The 16,012-nt window shown below is 42.1% G+C and overlaps 1 protein-coding gene across 2 annotated transcripts in view; it reads left to right on the top strand.

The window, feature by feature from the left end:
- Positions 1-6,910: 6,910 nt before the first annotated feature.
- Positions 6,911-16,012, top strand: part of NT5DC1 (5'-nucleotidase domain containing 1) — a 118,296-nt gene continuing 109,194 nt past the window's right edge. For both annotated transcript variants that reach the window (XM_043889920.1, XM_043889919.1), the window contains exons 1-3: positions 6,911-7,166; positions 13,099-13,190; positions 14,841-14,912. In XM_043889920.1, coding sequence (XP_043745855.1) covers positions 7,074-7,166; positions 13,099-13,190; positions 14,841-14,912 — 257 coding nt within the window. In that variant the 5' untranslated portion in view covers positions 6,911-7,073. The remainder of the gene's footprint in view (positions 7,167-13,098; positions 13,191-14,840; positions 14,913-16,012) is intronic.

Genomic DNA, 16,012 nt, shown 5'->3' with positions numbered 1-16,012 from the left:
CCTTGATCCTGACATGCCTGGCCACATTTTTAAAGGACTGTTAGCCACTTGTGAGTAGGAACTATGGACAGGTGTGGTCTGGAAACCCACCTTGGCCAACAAGATGTGTTTGTGTTTCCACAAATCCCAATACCAGTTCTGGGCAGGTAGGTGTGAAGAACAGAGAAAGGAGGTTAAAAGCAACTCAAAAACAGACATCAGGGAGATAATACATGATTTCCTTCTTGCTTGCTAACAAGTCTTTTGATGACTGATCTGATTTTGCTTTATGAACCAGAAATTTAGAAATCTAAGCAAAAGTCCCTCTTCATTTATATATTTTATTTTTGGTTCTAATAAGTCAAATTAATAGAAATATGCTAGAGAAAATTAATGAAATGGATCACTATACTAGAGTTTTTCCATGATGGCAGATATCTCATGGTATACCTCCAATTTTTTCAAATGTTATTATAGCTTCATGTGTAAAGTTGGTTTCTTTAGATGGCATACTCGGATCTTGCTTTTTGAACAAAACTAACAACTTTTAACTGGAGTCTTTAGATAATTCACATTTAATATAATTATCATTGGGGGGAGTGGGGGGGAGGCTCAAGAGGGAGGAGATATATGTATACATAGAGCTGATTCACTTTGTTGTAGAGCAGAAACAAACACAACATTGTAAAGCACGAGACTCTAATAAAAAAATTATCATTATACTTGTGCTTAAATCTACCATATTTGATTATTTATCTCCATCTAATCATGCATTTTTAGATGTACAAAGTGTTTCATTAAATCGATAACAATACCGCTCATAATTTAATATTTCTATTGCTCCCAAATGTTTAGCATTCCTTTTATTTTTACTCTCTCTGCCTTCTTTTGTTTTGTTTTTCAAAAATCCATTTTAGAGGAATGGTGATTGGAATGTTTAGCTGAAACACAGGAGTTGGGCAGATTATGGAAATGTCACTACCATTACCCAATCACCCTGTTACCTGAGGTTTTTCTGGGATAGAAATCTTAGGACAGATGTCTAGAATCGGATTAAAGATGTTAACACATATAAACCATCTCTAAGATTCTTGACATTTGCACATTGCTTTTCAAATGGGTTAGTGTGGATGATAAGAAAGCAGATGCTGCATGATTTCAAAACCTTTAGACCATGAAATTTTTACACCTTGTTTTATGTCCCTGGATACATTACAGTTTCTCTGAGTTTATAGTCTATGGGAACTTGAGTAGAATTTGTATCCTACTGTTGTGTGAAAATTGCATAAACCTTAATTATATTGAATTAGTTCATGGTGCTTTTCAGGTCTACTATATCCTTATGCTTTTCTGTATATTCATTCTATTAATTTTTGAGATTTGATATTGAAACTCCAACTAAAAATCTTCATTTTTCTATTTAAAAAATAATTGTAATATATAGTGGGACTATATGTAACTTTATTCTGTATTTTCCAAGTCTACTATAAATGTGTTATTATACTTTCATAGTTTAAAAAATAAAAAAGAAAGAGAAAAAAAGGGTTGGTGTGAATATTTTTGTTAAGAGACATTTATGAAAAAAACAATGGTAGAGAAGGATGGACAAGCAATAAAATAATCAATTTTGAATGTTGTTGTTAAAATAATAAATAGATACTAGTATTTTTTTTTAATTTCAAATATCTGATTCTACAGATAAAGAAACTGGGGCAAAAAAATAAAAAAACTGGGGCAATATTAAATTATGAGAGGTATTGTTATCCATTTAATGAAACACTTTGTACATTGTAAAAAATGCATGATTAGACATGGATAAATGGTCAAAGATGAAAATACAGAGGTAAGATGCATTCAGTCATTTAAATCATGAAAATAAACATCCTGTTTAAGAGGTCTGGAGACAAAGAAGCTCTTGATTCATGCCTGAGTCATGCCTCCACATTGACTGGATCACTCTTTGTAAGGGGTTTCTGAGATATGTTCATATTTGGATGCCTTGGAAGACTCAAAACTTTTACTCACCTCTGTACTTTAAAGACGGAGAAGGCAATGGCAACCCACTCCAGTACTCTTGCCTGGAAAATCCCAAGGGCAGAGGAGCCTGGTGGGCTACAGTCCATGGGGTCGAGAAGAGTCGGACACGACTGAGCGACTTCACTTTCACTTTTCACTTTCACGCATTGGAGAAGGAAATGGCAGACCACGCCAGTGTTCTTGCCTGGAGAATCCCAGGGATGGGGGAGCCTGGTGGGCTGCCGTCTACGGGGGTGGCACAGAGTCAGACACGACTGAAGGGACTTAGCAGCAGCAGCAGCAGTACTTGAAAGACATTCTGTATCTTATCGACAATGTGAGTCCTGAGGGAAACAGGATGGAGAGCATCAGAGTGAGTCACTTGTGTGGGTCTCTGAGAAAAGGACCCTACATTCTATCCCATTACAAGGCTAAATCCCCTGTATGGGAAACAAAAGAATCTTCCACATGAGCTTGAGGATCCAAATGCAGAGAGAATTGAATCCTTGTTCTCTTTTCAAAAGCTTTGCAGAATGTCCTATGACAACATGGGGCCATCACTAGAATAGGAACAGTGGGTGAGGTCACAGCTAGGTAGAAAGAGGGTCTGAGGTAGCCACCCGGCCTTCCCTCACCATAACATGTACCTTCCTTTTCTGTGGCTCCAAAGCTGAAAGTCTGTGAAGGTTTCCTTGAACTGCTCAAGAGAGGAGCAGAGGTTGGCTGAGTGAGGGATGATTTCATGGTTGGGGTCAAACTAACCATTTTCCTGAGGACACTGTAACTAGAGGTGTTTCAGAATTTAGGCAGGATGGATGGATGCTGATGGTGTGGCCAGTGTGGCCAGAGGCACCCAAAGACTGATACGGATGGTCTAGGTGAGGAAAAGCAGTTATATGGATGCCAGTAACCAACGACCTAAAGTCTCTTCCCAGACTCCTTGACAACATGGTAGACCTTCTGCAATTTAGAACCTTCATACCTCAGACAGCCAAGGCAAAGGGGAGTATTGTGAAGTGACAGTCAATTAAAGAGGAACTGAATTCAAATCAGAGCTGGCTGAGTTCACCTTGAGTTTATCCATATTTTATTTCTGACAACATCTGATCAGTCGAGATGCTCCATAACAGACTGATAAAGTTGATTACTTGACCCTAACCCCAAAATTAACATTTGTCCTAATTAAATTTCAACCCACTGTTACACCATTTGAGATCTTTTTGAGTCACAGTTTTGCTAGTTAGTATTTTAGTTTTCTCTCCAAGAGGCACTCATTTCGCATTGTAAACATTTTGGTTTTTTAATTCACACACATCTTAATAAGCAGTTTCTTACCGAAGGACTTCATTCCATCACATTCTCCCCCTACACCATCAAAAATAAATATACACAAAAAAAACCTACAGTAAAATTTCTAAGTAGGCCTTTCTTCTTGTGGCAAGAGGAGAAATGGAGAGTAGAAATAATGTATTTAAATTTGAGGATTGTTAAATTAAAGAAATCAAATGAAAAATATTCCTAATGCAGAACTACTGCCATCTTAAGGCCACAGCCCAGTATTATAAATCAGCTTTTGGTTCTATTTCGCTAAATGACTTAGAGAGATTAATTTTTAGGCATTTGTACATTTTAAAGTACTAAATAATATTTATTATTCCCCTTTAAACAAATTATATGATCCAGAGAAGATGTGTAGATTGGCTTAGATTACATAAAAGGTTAAATATTATAATGTTTATTTTGGAGTATTTAAAAAAGCACATTTTAAACTAATGAAAAATTAAACAGACTATTTCCCTCCCTCCCCTTAATAAGCCTGGTAAATATTTACAATTTATATGTTAAAATACAGTATTATAAATCCACAAAATATCACTTAATGTGCCATTTTAGTATTTAAAATTTAAGCTAGCTGATCACAAAGTTATTACCTAGGTAGTAATAAATTAAGTAAAAGGCATACCTAAGGTTAAAGTTCCTAAATTATAGTATTTTCATTATTAAATCATAGGTCATTTATAATGGTAATATTCAAACATACAAAATGATCAATAAAAATCATAACCTATTTACCTATTTCTGAGCATTTCAAAATTATTTTATAACTTCCTAATTATAAGAAAAAGTGTATACGTATTTATATGTGGAACAGTTAAAAAAAAAAAAAAAAACCCTAAAACTCCACAGCATGGTATCCACATTACATACAAATAGAAGTATCAAAATTTTTAAAACTAACAAATAACTTAAGCAAAGTTCACATCACTTAAGGCTTCCCTGGTAGCTCAGCTGGTAAAGAATTCGCCAGCAACGCGGGAGACCTGAGTTCGATCCCTGGGTTGGGAAGATCCCCTGGAGATGGGAACGGCCACCCACTCTAGTAGTCCATGGGGTGGCAAAAAGTCAGACATGACTGAGCGACTTTCACTTTCCAGTGGCTCCCACGTTAAAGAATCTGCCTGCAATGCAGACTCAATCCTGGGTCGTGAAGATCCCCTGGAGAAGGGAATGGTAACCCTTCCCAAGAACACTGGAAGTATTCTTGCCTGGAGAATTCCATGGACAGAGGATCCTGGCGAGCTACAGTCCACAGGGCTGCAAAGAGGTGGACACCACTGAGCAACTAACACTTTTCCCAAAGATGTTTCAGACAATATATAGTAACATTATTTGCTACATTTAACAAAACAACATCTATAAGTCAGTCTTCTGAGACTGCCTTAACAGAAGGGCACAGATCGAGTGGCTTAAATAACAGGAAATTATTTTCTCATGGTTCTGATAGCTAAAAGTCCAAGATGAAGGTGCAGGTAGGGCTGGTTTCCGGTGAAACCTCTCCTCTTGCTAGCAGGTTGAACCTTCTCCAGGTGTGCTCATGTGGCCTTTCCTCTATGCATGTGCATCCCTTGTGTTTTTCCTCTTCTTATAATCACACAAGCCATATTAAATTAAGTCCCCACTCTTATTTAACTTACCTCCTTAAATCTCTATACCCAAATGTAGTCACATTGGGGCTTAGGGCTTCAACATATGAACTTTGCTGAGAAACAACTCTTACATGTCTTATATTCCTCAAGGTTATGTAGGGAGTGAAGGAAAAGAGGGAGACCATCTCACATGTTCTTACAGAAGTTAGACTGAGGTTTAAGATAATGGCCAATAAAGGTGAATGGAAAGTCATGATGAGTGACAGCTCTTTCAGGATGATGGGGTCAGGTTATTTTCTAAACCCTCCTACAAAATGTAAACGTTGTAGGCAAGGCCTTGAGGAATATAAGACATGTAAGAGTTGTTTCTCAGCAAGTTGATATAACCATTGATAAGCATGTCCAGGTCTTAGGACCAACTCCAGTGCCAGGATCATGACCACTTAGGCCATGAAAAACCAATCCTTGCATACTCTTCCTTGTAGCAATAAGTGCATATGTACATTTATATTACTAAGAGAAGTCCCTGAAGTGTCTAGTCCCACAACAAAACAAAATATCCCCCAAGGAGACTTGTGGCCTTCAATGTGTAGTCTACCTGTAGTGTGACCTTGGGACACACTCTACTGCAGGGCCCAAATAAGAATGCTAAGGTCAATTCTATGGCCAACAGATTCACGAAAAAGAAACAGGCTCAAGTGATGAAATAATACAGCTTTTTCTTTTTTGATTCACAGACATTAAAGACATGGCTGTTGGGCTCTAACCAGTGAATAGCTCGATCTTCTTGAGGATTCCTTCCTGTTCCTAGTCCAGACAAATTTGTTTGGGACTTTCACAAGTCATAATGGAACAAGTTATTAATTTATTCAAATAGGTCCACTGGGTACAATAAGTGTCCTACCAGATTGAACTATTTATTGTACTAAATTAATTCCTTAGTTGGTCTATTAGCCTCATAAGTATTTGTAAGGGTTAAGTATAATTCTCAATCTATTATATTTTCATTATGTCATGACTATTGATTTTTTCCCCTTTGGGCAAAGACTTCTTTTAAATTTAAAACAGAAGCAGTACAAAGATAATACATTTATATTCTCTTTTTAATGTCAAGATTTGTATTTTCTCTTGTAAGCGACTTTAAAAATCTCAAAGTCCTAGCCCTTCATATCCAGTTCTCAGAATTAAATGCCCTGAGCATCCACTGTACATAATGAATTAACTTTTCTTCTGTGCATCTAAAATGATAACTCGCTATACACAGTTCCTTGAGAGAATTGAGAACATTGTCATTCAAATCGCTGTGTGTTATATAAATTTTAAAACCTCTTTGCATAAAGTTTTCTTTTCTGCAGCATGTTTTAGGAAGTTTCTAAAGTCCTTTCATAGGAAAAATTCTTCACTACAATAAAAGATAATCAAATAACAACAAGAATATTGGTTTTCTTAGTCATCATCACTTTGCAAAAATGGTCCTTCACGGTTTCTAACAAATTTATTTTCTAATACGCTCCAGGGGGTGAAATGTTGAAGTCCCCCATTTCACTTAGCAATATACTTAGGAATGTACTATGGGATGTACAATTTTTTATTCAATCCACGGTTAGAGATCTCGTGGGCAAATAAAAAATCTCCCAAATTATAGGCTACCTGGGGCAGAGGAGTATTAGTGGATAACAATTTCTCCAAAATCTTATATGATTTCGCACACAAGAGTTCAGGGTCAGTCTTAAGTCTCCCGGTTTCCCTGGCGTTTTGATAAGCCAGGGGAGCCCGAGTTAATTTTGCGGCAAAGGCTATGCACCAACAGGTACTTAGCGACGCCCCCGATTCCTGCAGCAGTGACTCCACCGCTGGCCACAGCCCGCCTTTGGACAGCGAGGCGGGGATCGGAGTGGTGACAAGGCGGCAGGAGCCGGCCTGGCGGGACCACCCGAAGGCTGGGCGCCTGGAAGGCCGGCTGCGAGGGGCGGGGCGAAGCGTGGTCGGGGGCGGGGCTCGCGGGCGCGGGAAGCGCGCGGGGCCGCCGTGCGGCGTCCGGAGCCCCGCCCCGCCCCGCCGCGTCCCGCCGGGGAGTCCCGCAGCGTCCTGCCCGCGTGCTCTCCGCCGCCTCCCGGCGTCCACGCAGTCGCCGGAGCTCCGCGCGCAACTATGGCTCAGCACTTCTCCCTGGCCGCCTGCGACGTGGTCGGCTTCGACCTGGACCACACTCTGTGTCGCTACAACCTGCCCGAGAGCGCCCGGGTGAGTGGCGCTGGCTGCCGGGCGCCCGGCGTGCAGCCTCCATGGCGGCGTGGGCTCGAGTTTCCTCCCGGCTTAGGCGGCGGCGGGCGTCGCCGGGGCCCTGCAGCCGCCGCGCCTTTGCGCACAACTCGGCCTCCCGCCGGCAGGCGGGACGGAAGGAAGCGTGCATACCCCACCCCCCGCCTCCCCACGCCGTCTCCGCCTTTGCTCTGGGTACCGGCTTCTTTAGCCCAGCCCTTAGCCAAGTTTGAGAGATGCGTAGGGAAGAAAAGGGGCGAAGGAAAGACAAATTGTGCAAGATTGGGTTGGGGAAGCGGTTCCTGGGGCAGAGGAAGGGCGGGGCCAGGGAAACTGGGGGTGTCCTTTGCAGATCCCCGGTTTTGGAACGTCTCAGTAAATCATTCTGGCTACTGCAGAGCGCTGATACAGCCACCTGGTTAGCGACTTTTGTCTTCGTTTTTGGCTGCATTTTTTTTCTTTTGCACTTCCATGCGACCACCTGTCAGTTTTTAGATGCTGCCGTCTGGGGAAAATTGTGTGGTGTGTTGGAAAGAAGACTAACCGGAAAGTCATTAAGATCTTGGCCCTAATTTTGCCTTTTACCAAGAGAAGGAACTAAATATTGCTCTACTGCATGCTCCACGCAAGTTTTAATCCTGACAACAGCCCGGACCCTTCCTGAACTTAGGGAAGGAGCAGGAAGTGGAGTGTGTGATTCCATATCGGTACCCTTAAGTGAATTGTTCTCCCTCCCCCATTCTTTTAGTTTCACATGGATACTGATTTTGAGAAATTAACTTTTTTTTTTTTTTTTTTGTAAGTCAAAGATTTAAGTATCCAAAGCAGAAAAAACTGGCCATGGTCGTCAAAGCCAGGATTTTGCAGCCAGACTGCCTAGCTTAAGGCACTAGCTCCTCCCTCACTAGCTCTGTGATCTTGGGCCGATTACTTAACCTGTGTCGAGTTTTCAGTCTCCTCATCTGTAAAACTGGGCTAGTAATTGGATTTACCTGGAAAGGTTGTTGCAAGGATTAAAAAGGTAATGGATATATAATGCTGAGAGCTGTGTCCGACCCAAGTGGTGGCTTTTGTAGTTACCACTGGAATCATTGTCCAACCTGACCACTTATGATAGAGCGATAAGTAGCTGGTGCAGACATCAGCCAGGGCAGCTCCTCATGAAGATGAGGTTCACTGCCCCAGTCAGCAGTTCAGGTACCCGACAAAGGTCAAAACTGTATGAATTACTCCTGTTTTCTGTGTACAGATGGTTTAAAAAAAAAAAAAAAGTACTGTTCCTAATGTTGTGTGTTCCTGCTTTCCCACAGTACAGATGTTTCCTTCCTCATGTTGAGAGTTAAGGAGACTTTTCCCCTTGATTCTCTGGCCACTACTTCCTCTAGGTCTTTGATTCATATTTTCCTTCTTTTGCCTTTCAAATCTTCCCCCTGATTAACATTTTCTTGCATTTCCTCTCTAGTCAGCTTCTTTTGAAGGAAATATTGTTCAAAGTCAATTTTGTGCATGTGTGAGCCTAAAATTTCAGAATCCCAGATTTCCCAAAAGCAAGAGTTCTTTACTACAAGCTTCAAATATAAGTGATATTTAAAGGTTGAAAACAGTAATCTGGTGCATTTTCTTTCCTGTTTGGTTCAAAAATCATCTGTGTGCTGAGCACCATAATAGAGTTAGGAGTACAGAGATAACACACAGGTCTTCAGGTGGCCTTGTCACGGGTAAGGATGTTGGAAGGTGAGCTTTGGTCCCCTGTGCTGACGGCAGCATTGCCTGGCCCTTGCTAATGCTTGGCTGTTACCTCTGCCTTTCTTCATCACACTGAGCCCTCATCTGGCAGGTCTCAGATTAAGTAGCCTGGCCCCATAAAGTTTACCTTCTTATCCTGATCCTACCTCCAGTTTTCCATAAAACCTTAATTTCTCATAGCACTTACACACTGCCTTGAATTTTTCCTATTTACTTCTTGGAACCTTCCCCTAGATCCTAGAGCCATGACCCTTTGACCTCAGTATCTGTGACTTTATCGTATGTTCTGTGTGCCAAGCTGACTCTGCACATGCGGAGTTCAGTAAATAATTATGAAATGATTGAATAAATAGTAGGTGTTTCAGTAACTGAATATGGCACTCACAGTCACTATTCTAATAAGCATTCTGCTGACACAAACTGGTTTGATGCTTACAACAGCCGTATGAGGTAGATGTTATTAACCTCCTTCAGAGATGAGGACACAGGCCCAGAAAGGATAAATAGCTTGTCCAGGGTCGCCCAGCATGATGGGCTGGCTGGCAGGTTTCTGCTGCCTCCCACGGGCTTTCTGTGTGCTGCAAAGCCCAAAAGGGAGGCCTTGGAGTGAGTGATGCTTGAGCTGGGTCTCAGCACAGGAGTGACAATTGGAAGGTGAGGAGGCAAAGAGGAACATTTCAGGCAGAGGAAATATGGCCAAGGCAAGGACCGAGAGATGAAAAACAGCACCTGGATCTGCTGGGTATCAAGCAGAAGGTGGGGAATGGCAGGAGAAGATACTGGAGATGGAAGTGGTGGCTGATGTTGGGTCACTGAGTGACCACCCATAGCCCACCAGGCTCCTCTGTCCTTGAAATTCTCCAGGCAAGAATACTGGAGTGGGTTGCCACGCCCTCCTTCCAAGGGATCTTCCCAGCCCAGGGATTGAATCAGAGTCTCTGTGTCTTGCAGTGGCAGATGGGTTCTTTACCACTCTCGCCACCTGGAAAGCCATTTAATAAGTGCAGAGTGTTACACAAATGTGGAACTGGATGTGTCACCTCCCCAGGGGCTCAGGAAAAGCATCCTAGAAATGATGACACCTGTGTTGTCCTGGAGTTGCAGACTCAGGAGTGTTTGGGGCCAGGCAGTTAACCTGAATGTGCGACTGGGAATGTGGGGGTCTCTGGCCTCCAGGAGGATGCACATGCAGCGTTTGCCGTGGGGCGTAGAGGCTCAGTCTTGCCAGATCTGATTATCTCAAGACAAGTTAGAAATCGAAGCTTGTGTGAGAAGTCTGTCAATTTTTTTTCAGTGCCAGCTCATTTTCAGAACAGCAGAATTGTGGGGTTGCCAGATATAGTGAAGAAAAATACAGGACATCCGATTCAATTTGAGTTTCAAAGAACAAAAACATTTTCAGTGTATGTGTGTTCCAACTATCTCATGGGATATGCTTATATTAAAAAATTATTTGCTGGTTAGCCGAAAATCCAATTGACCTAGGAGTTTCATATTTTATCTGGCATCCTTCAGTGGGAGCCAGATATAATTTGTGGTCCGCCTACGACCCACAGGGCACCAGTTTGCAACCGCTGGCGATTCTGCATGATCATTAGTCAGGTGAGATTGTTGGGAAAGTAAGTGGCAGCTAAGGCCGGGAGAGGAAGGGGTGGGTGGTGGAGGCCCTGTGCCATGAGGGCTTCTGGGGTGAGTCAACGTAATTTAAGGAAAAGCTTCAAGGGCCAAGGGCTTCGGACTGGAAGAGGGCTTTCAAAGACACAGCCTTCCCGGTGTTTCTCAGCACTGCTTTTCTCTGCTTCTCCTTACTCATTGACCCCATTCTCTCCTATTATAGAACCTTCTCCAAACACAGCTGTGGGCGCCCCCATAGGCAGCCCTACTGGTAAGGATTCTTTGCCCTGGGAAGGAATCTGACCTTATTGGAATCACATATCCATATCTTGATCAATATTGCCAAAGGGTGAGAAATTCCAGTTGTCCAAGGCTGAGAAAACTTAGCTTGACCAGAGGCAAGTCTAATGGTGTGCAGTAACCATTGGTAGCTTGAAACGGGCCGTGGTAGGGGGGTATCTGTACCATGGCTATGAACGAAGGTTACGAGTCAGGGCTTTTCTGTTTGTTTTTTTTTTTTTTTTTACCAGCACATGACTGAGGATAATAGCAGTACCTAAATTGAATTTACTTGTATGCCATGTGCTGCTCTAAGCATCTGAGGATTTACATTACACATGGGATTTACATCTGTTAATCCCGGGGCACTGGTTTCTTGTAGGCAGGATCATGACGTGTATCTTTTTTTATTGTCCATAATACTTTGTACCTTTGACTGACTCAGTACATTTTATGATTGATAATTCATATGAGTGAAAATTCATATAACATAGAAGTCAGTGATGTGATTTTCAATGTCTCAGAGTTTCAGGAATTTGGTAGGGGCCCCACCCTATCCTGGAGGCTTGGAATTTCTGGGTGGCTTTAAGAACTATCACCTGTGGTTCTGACTCACCTCCAGGGTTGAGGACTGTTCATACATAGTGTTGACTTAATGTAACTCTGAACAGCTGACCTGGATCAGGGTCACATTGTGTGGGGTACATGGATAGCCATTTTCATTAGCTTTATGACAGGAAACAGCTCTATTTGACAAGGAGCCTTTGCTTTCTCTGTACTCATCTCCTGACACTCGCAGTCCCAAGCCCCACCTTGAACTGTGTGCCTCCTGGACTTGTGTGGCCCTCTCCCTCTGGATTCACCCAGCTAACTGCTCTGTCCTGCAGGTGTCAGTGTGAACGTCACTCCCTCAGGGAGGCCTTCTACTCCTCCTGCTGTATCTATTCCCACTTCCCCTTTGTGCCATTCCAGTGCTAAACCCGTCATGGGCTAACATCTGCAGAAGAAGGGTCAGGATACTCTGTGTATCCTCTTGGACACTGTTCAGTCTCAAAAAACCTGAAATTTTGTTGTTGAGAATGAAATCTGTCGACAGTCAGCAGAGCATTTACTTTTATGCTTGCTTCCAGAGGTTGTTTATTTTTTCTTTCCCCTCAGCTTTTCTTACGGGGGATTAAAAGAGAGAGTCCCTGTGTCTGATGAAGGCGCCGTGATTCCTCCTGTAGATTACCTGCCTGGCCCCCATGTGTATTTCTCTTTGAGATTCCCCTGTAGAAGAAAGAAAGAAGGGGAAAGTTGCTCAGTCATGCCCAACTCTTTGTGACCCCATGGACTATACAGTCCTTGGAATTCTTCATGCCAGAATACTGGAGTGGGTAGCCTTATCCCTTCTCCAGGGGATCTTCCCAACCCAGGGATTGAACCCAGGTCTCCTGCATTGCGGGCAGATTCTTTACCAGCTGAGCTACAAGGGAGATTCCCCTGTGTCAAGTGGCAAAACTATAGTAGCGAATTTGATGTCCTTCATTTAGAGAAAATAATTCATGGATTGGGATAGTGCGGTGGTCCCACAAGCAGTGGAATACTGTTCCCCAGAGATTTTGGACTTGACTGTGTTTTGTAGACTGTAGACAGAGGCAACGCAAAAACAGGGTCTGATTGGCTAGGAGGTTGGAAATTTCCTGATGGGAACTCTGGGTCCTGTTTTCTAGGGAGAGGTAAGTGAGCTAAAGCTGACATGGCAGATTGCGATTGGTGTATGTTAGGTTTCCTTGACAGGGGTTTTCTGTAAGTGCACACTGACTTAGGTTTAGATTGTGCCAACATCTGGGCCAATGGGGTGGCCTCCACTATGTGGGGCTCAAGTATATGAAGTAGCATTATCAGCTGCCATGGGGCCTTCTGGAGAGGATGGACAGAGGATGGATATAGAGTGGTCAATATGTTTATCATCTGGTGAAGTGTTAAATCAATTTAGAAAGCTTTGTCCAGTCTTAATGGTCTCCAACCCGTTAGGCTTCAGGAGTAAGATTAATAATTGCCCTTGATTGTATAATTGTACACTGATAGTGTAAAAAAAACAGCAGCTACCTGGGGCTCACAGGGGTGCATAATTTGCTGAGAAGGATTGTTAACCTGCCGAGCTTCACAATTAACAGATAATACAGATTCCTTCCCACCTGTCTCATGACTGATTCCTTTAGGTCTTCAGGCCTGTGAAGTTAAGAAGGAATAGTGAAATTTACATTTAATCTCTTTCCCTTTCTGTTAACAGCTCATTTATAATAGCTTTGCTCAGTTCCTGGTCAAGGAGAAAGGGTATGACAAGGGATTGCTCATGGTGACCCCTGAGGATTGGGATTTCTGGTAAGCAGCTTTTTTTAAAGGTCTGTACATTCCCTCTGGTTTTTAATTCTTGTGGATAAAATTTTAATGCTTCCTCTTACATGGAGACAGAATGTGAAATGTGAAGTTGAGCAAAGGACAGAATGCCTTGTGTATTAAAAGTTTTATATTTGATGAATTAAAGTCCTTTCTATTTTTGGACTTGCTCAGTTAAGTATGAAAATTAAGCTAAGAGCGAATGTGACTAATTTGGGTATTTTTGCATGGGTTAAGTCTGTCATTATTAAGAGTTTCAGAGATTAAGAACTGTCTCTAAAATTTACATCTTTTATTAAAAAGTTCTTTTATTGCCCTTCCTATACAGAACTGTATGAAAAGAGGTGGAAATCAACATGTTTTGAGTGCATGTATGTGTGCACACATGTGTGTGCACACTCATTTTTGTCCAACTCTTTTCGACCCTGTGGACGATAGCCTGTCAAACTTTTCTGTCCTGGAATTTTCCAGGCAGGAAAACTGGAGCAGGTTGCCATTTCCTGCTCCAAGAGATCTTCCCGACCCAGGGATCCAACCTGTATCTCTGGTGTCTCCTGCATTGGCAGGCAGATTCTTTACCGTTGTGCCACCTGGGAATTCCCATGTTTTTAATAGGTGTCTGAATTAGGACATCTGTTTTTGTGTAATTTGGGTAGATATTCCTATAACAGAGACTCTTGACAGCTTGCTCCCTTTCTGACTGAGGAGTCTCAACTTCCCAAGGTTTCCTTTGATGTTCTTCCTCACTTAATCAATAAAAACAAACAAAAGTCCTATTAAACCACTTTAAATTGTTCAGTTAAAAATTAATAGTTGTCCTGAAACACATGAAAAATACATCCAGAAATAATTCTAGAGCAACAGTGTTCCTCTATTATGCATTCTTCCAGTGTTTGGTTAGTCCTTTTTGATTTATCCCTTTCTCTGAAAAGGAAGAAACAGAAACATTTTGCTATATGAAATTCCTATGGAAACGTTATTGTGGACCAAAGTAAATGATGCTTGTAAAGTACCCTGTCCTTTTCTTTTCATTCTGTTGGTATTTGGTGGCCATTATATCTTCTTGTTTTTATTACTCATAATAATGACTCTGAACCTACTTTTCTTCCCAAATCCCATAAGTCTTTTATAGTGAGGAACCTAAAACTTAGTGTTTGACTTTCTTTTAGTGGTTTTCCATAATATGCCTAGCCCAGAGGGCTAGTTCTTATAGCCTGACTAAATTGAGGCATGGTCTAAAGAGTACAGAAAAGATTGTGGCTAAGATCTTAACTTGTAAAATATGAATGTGTGTTAGTGTGTGTTTTATTTAATGAAAAACATTTGTACATTTTAGCAGAGGCATACAATGGTGCTCATTTTTTGTTCTGACTTTTTTTTTTCTGAGCTCAAAAGAGTTTAGACACTAAATATGCTGTCCTTGGTTTGCCCACATAGCAGTTTTCCTCATGTACTTGCTCTGAGGATATTTAATTTTAGAATTCAAGAGCTTACTTGTTTGATTAACATGTTATTCACCTGGGTGGGAGAGTCTTTTTTTAGTATTATGACTTTTTGAAAATATAAGTTATTATTTCTTGAGTTAAGTATTAATAAGGCTGTGAGCTGATTGGTAACCAGACTTTTCTGTTTCAGTTGCAAGGGCTTGGCACTGGATCTGGAAGATGGGAACTTCATTAAACTTGCAGATAACGGCACCGTGCTCAGGTAATAGAATTTAGTTGTGGTGTCAAAAACTTTACTCTTTCCAGGACATTTTATTACCATGTAGGATTAGACTGTTAAGGTATGGATTAAACAGGATTATTACTGTTGTCAATCAGATGAGAGATTGTGTGCCTGCAGGTCTTGTAGGAATCGTTTGAGCCATTTAAATATAAATCTGGGAGCATTAGATTGAAAGGTCTAATTCTTTAAATTTAGCTTATCAGAAATATTTGCGCAGGAAATACAGTAGAATGTTAACTTGCTTTTTGACCACCTCTACTGCAAAAGAGCCTGGGAATTCTGTCATGTTAACCTGGAGTAAAATTGAAGCTCTCTTTATTAAGGAAAAAGGAAAGAATGGACATGGGGTAGAATTGGTGGTCTAGGCACATCTCTCTTCCTTCCACTTGTCCAAATTTGCCCCCATCATGCAGAACTCATATTGTGTCTCAGCTTCTGAAAGTGCTTCTAGATTCCTCCAGCCTTCATCAGTGTCCCCCCTCCCCCGACCCCGAGCTTAGTTCTGACTCCCTTTCCTTCCCTCTTCTTAGTTAGTTAGTGTTAGTTGCTCAGTCGTGTCCAACTCTTTGCAACCCCATGAACTATAGCCCGCCAGGCTCCTCTGTCCATCGAATTCTCCAGGCAAGAATACTGGAGTGGGTTGCCATTCCCTTCTCCAGGGGACCTTCCTGACCCAGGAACTGAACCTGGGTCTCCTGCATCACAGGCAGATTCTCTGCCATCTGAGCCACCAGGGAAGGTGAGTCCAATACTTTGGGTGTTAGTAAGAGTAGGGCAGGCGTGGACAGAGGAGGCTGACCGGCTGCAGTCCATAAGGTGGCAAAGAGTTGCACACAGCTGAAGCGACAGCACAGCTTAGCACGGAGCAAGCGATGGACAAGCAGCTGCCACCACCGCTCTGGGTGTTACAGAGGTGCCATGGGGGAAGCGTCAGTTTTCCGTCCAATACTGACAGTACAGGCGAGTTAACGTGGCCGTGCAGTTGTGCGGTGTATTATTTATGCTGACTCAGTTGGAGTCCAAGAAGAGGATGCTCATCCCTTGCACATACTCTCCCTTCGGGTACATCATGCCTTCTG

The sequence above is a fragment of the Cervus elaphus genome, chromosome 28 (assembly GCF_910594005.1).
Source record: "Cervus elaphus chromosome 28, mCerEla1.1, whole genome shotgun sequence".
Taxonomy (NCBI): domain Eukaryota; kingdom Metazoa; phylum Chordata; class Mammalia; order Artiodactyla; family Cervidae; genus Cervus; species Cervus elaphus.
The sequence above is the reverse complement of the archived record's forward strand: the minus strand, read 5'-3'. Positions and strand labels throughout refer to the sequence as shown.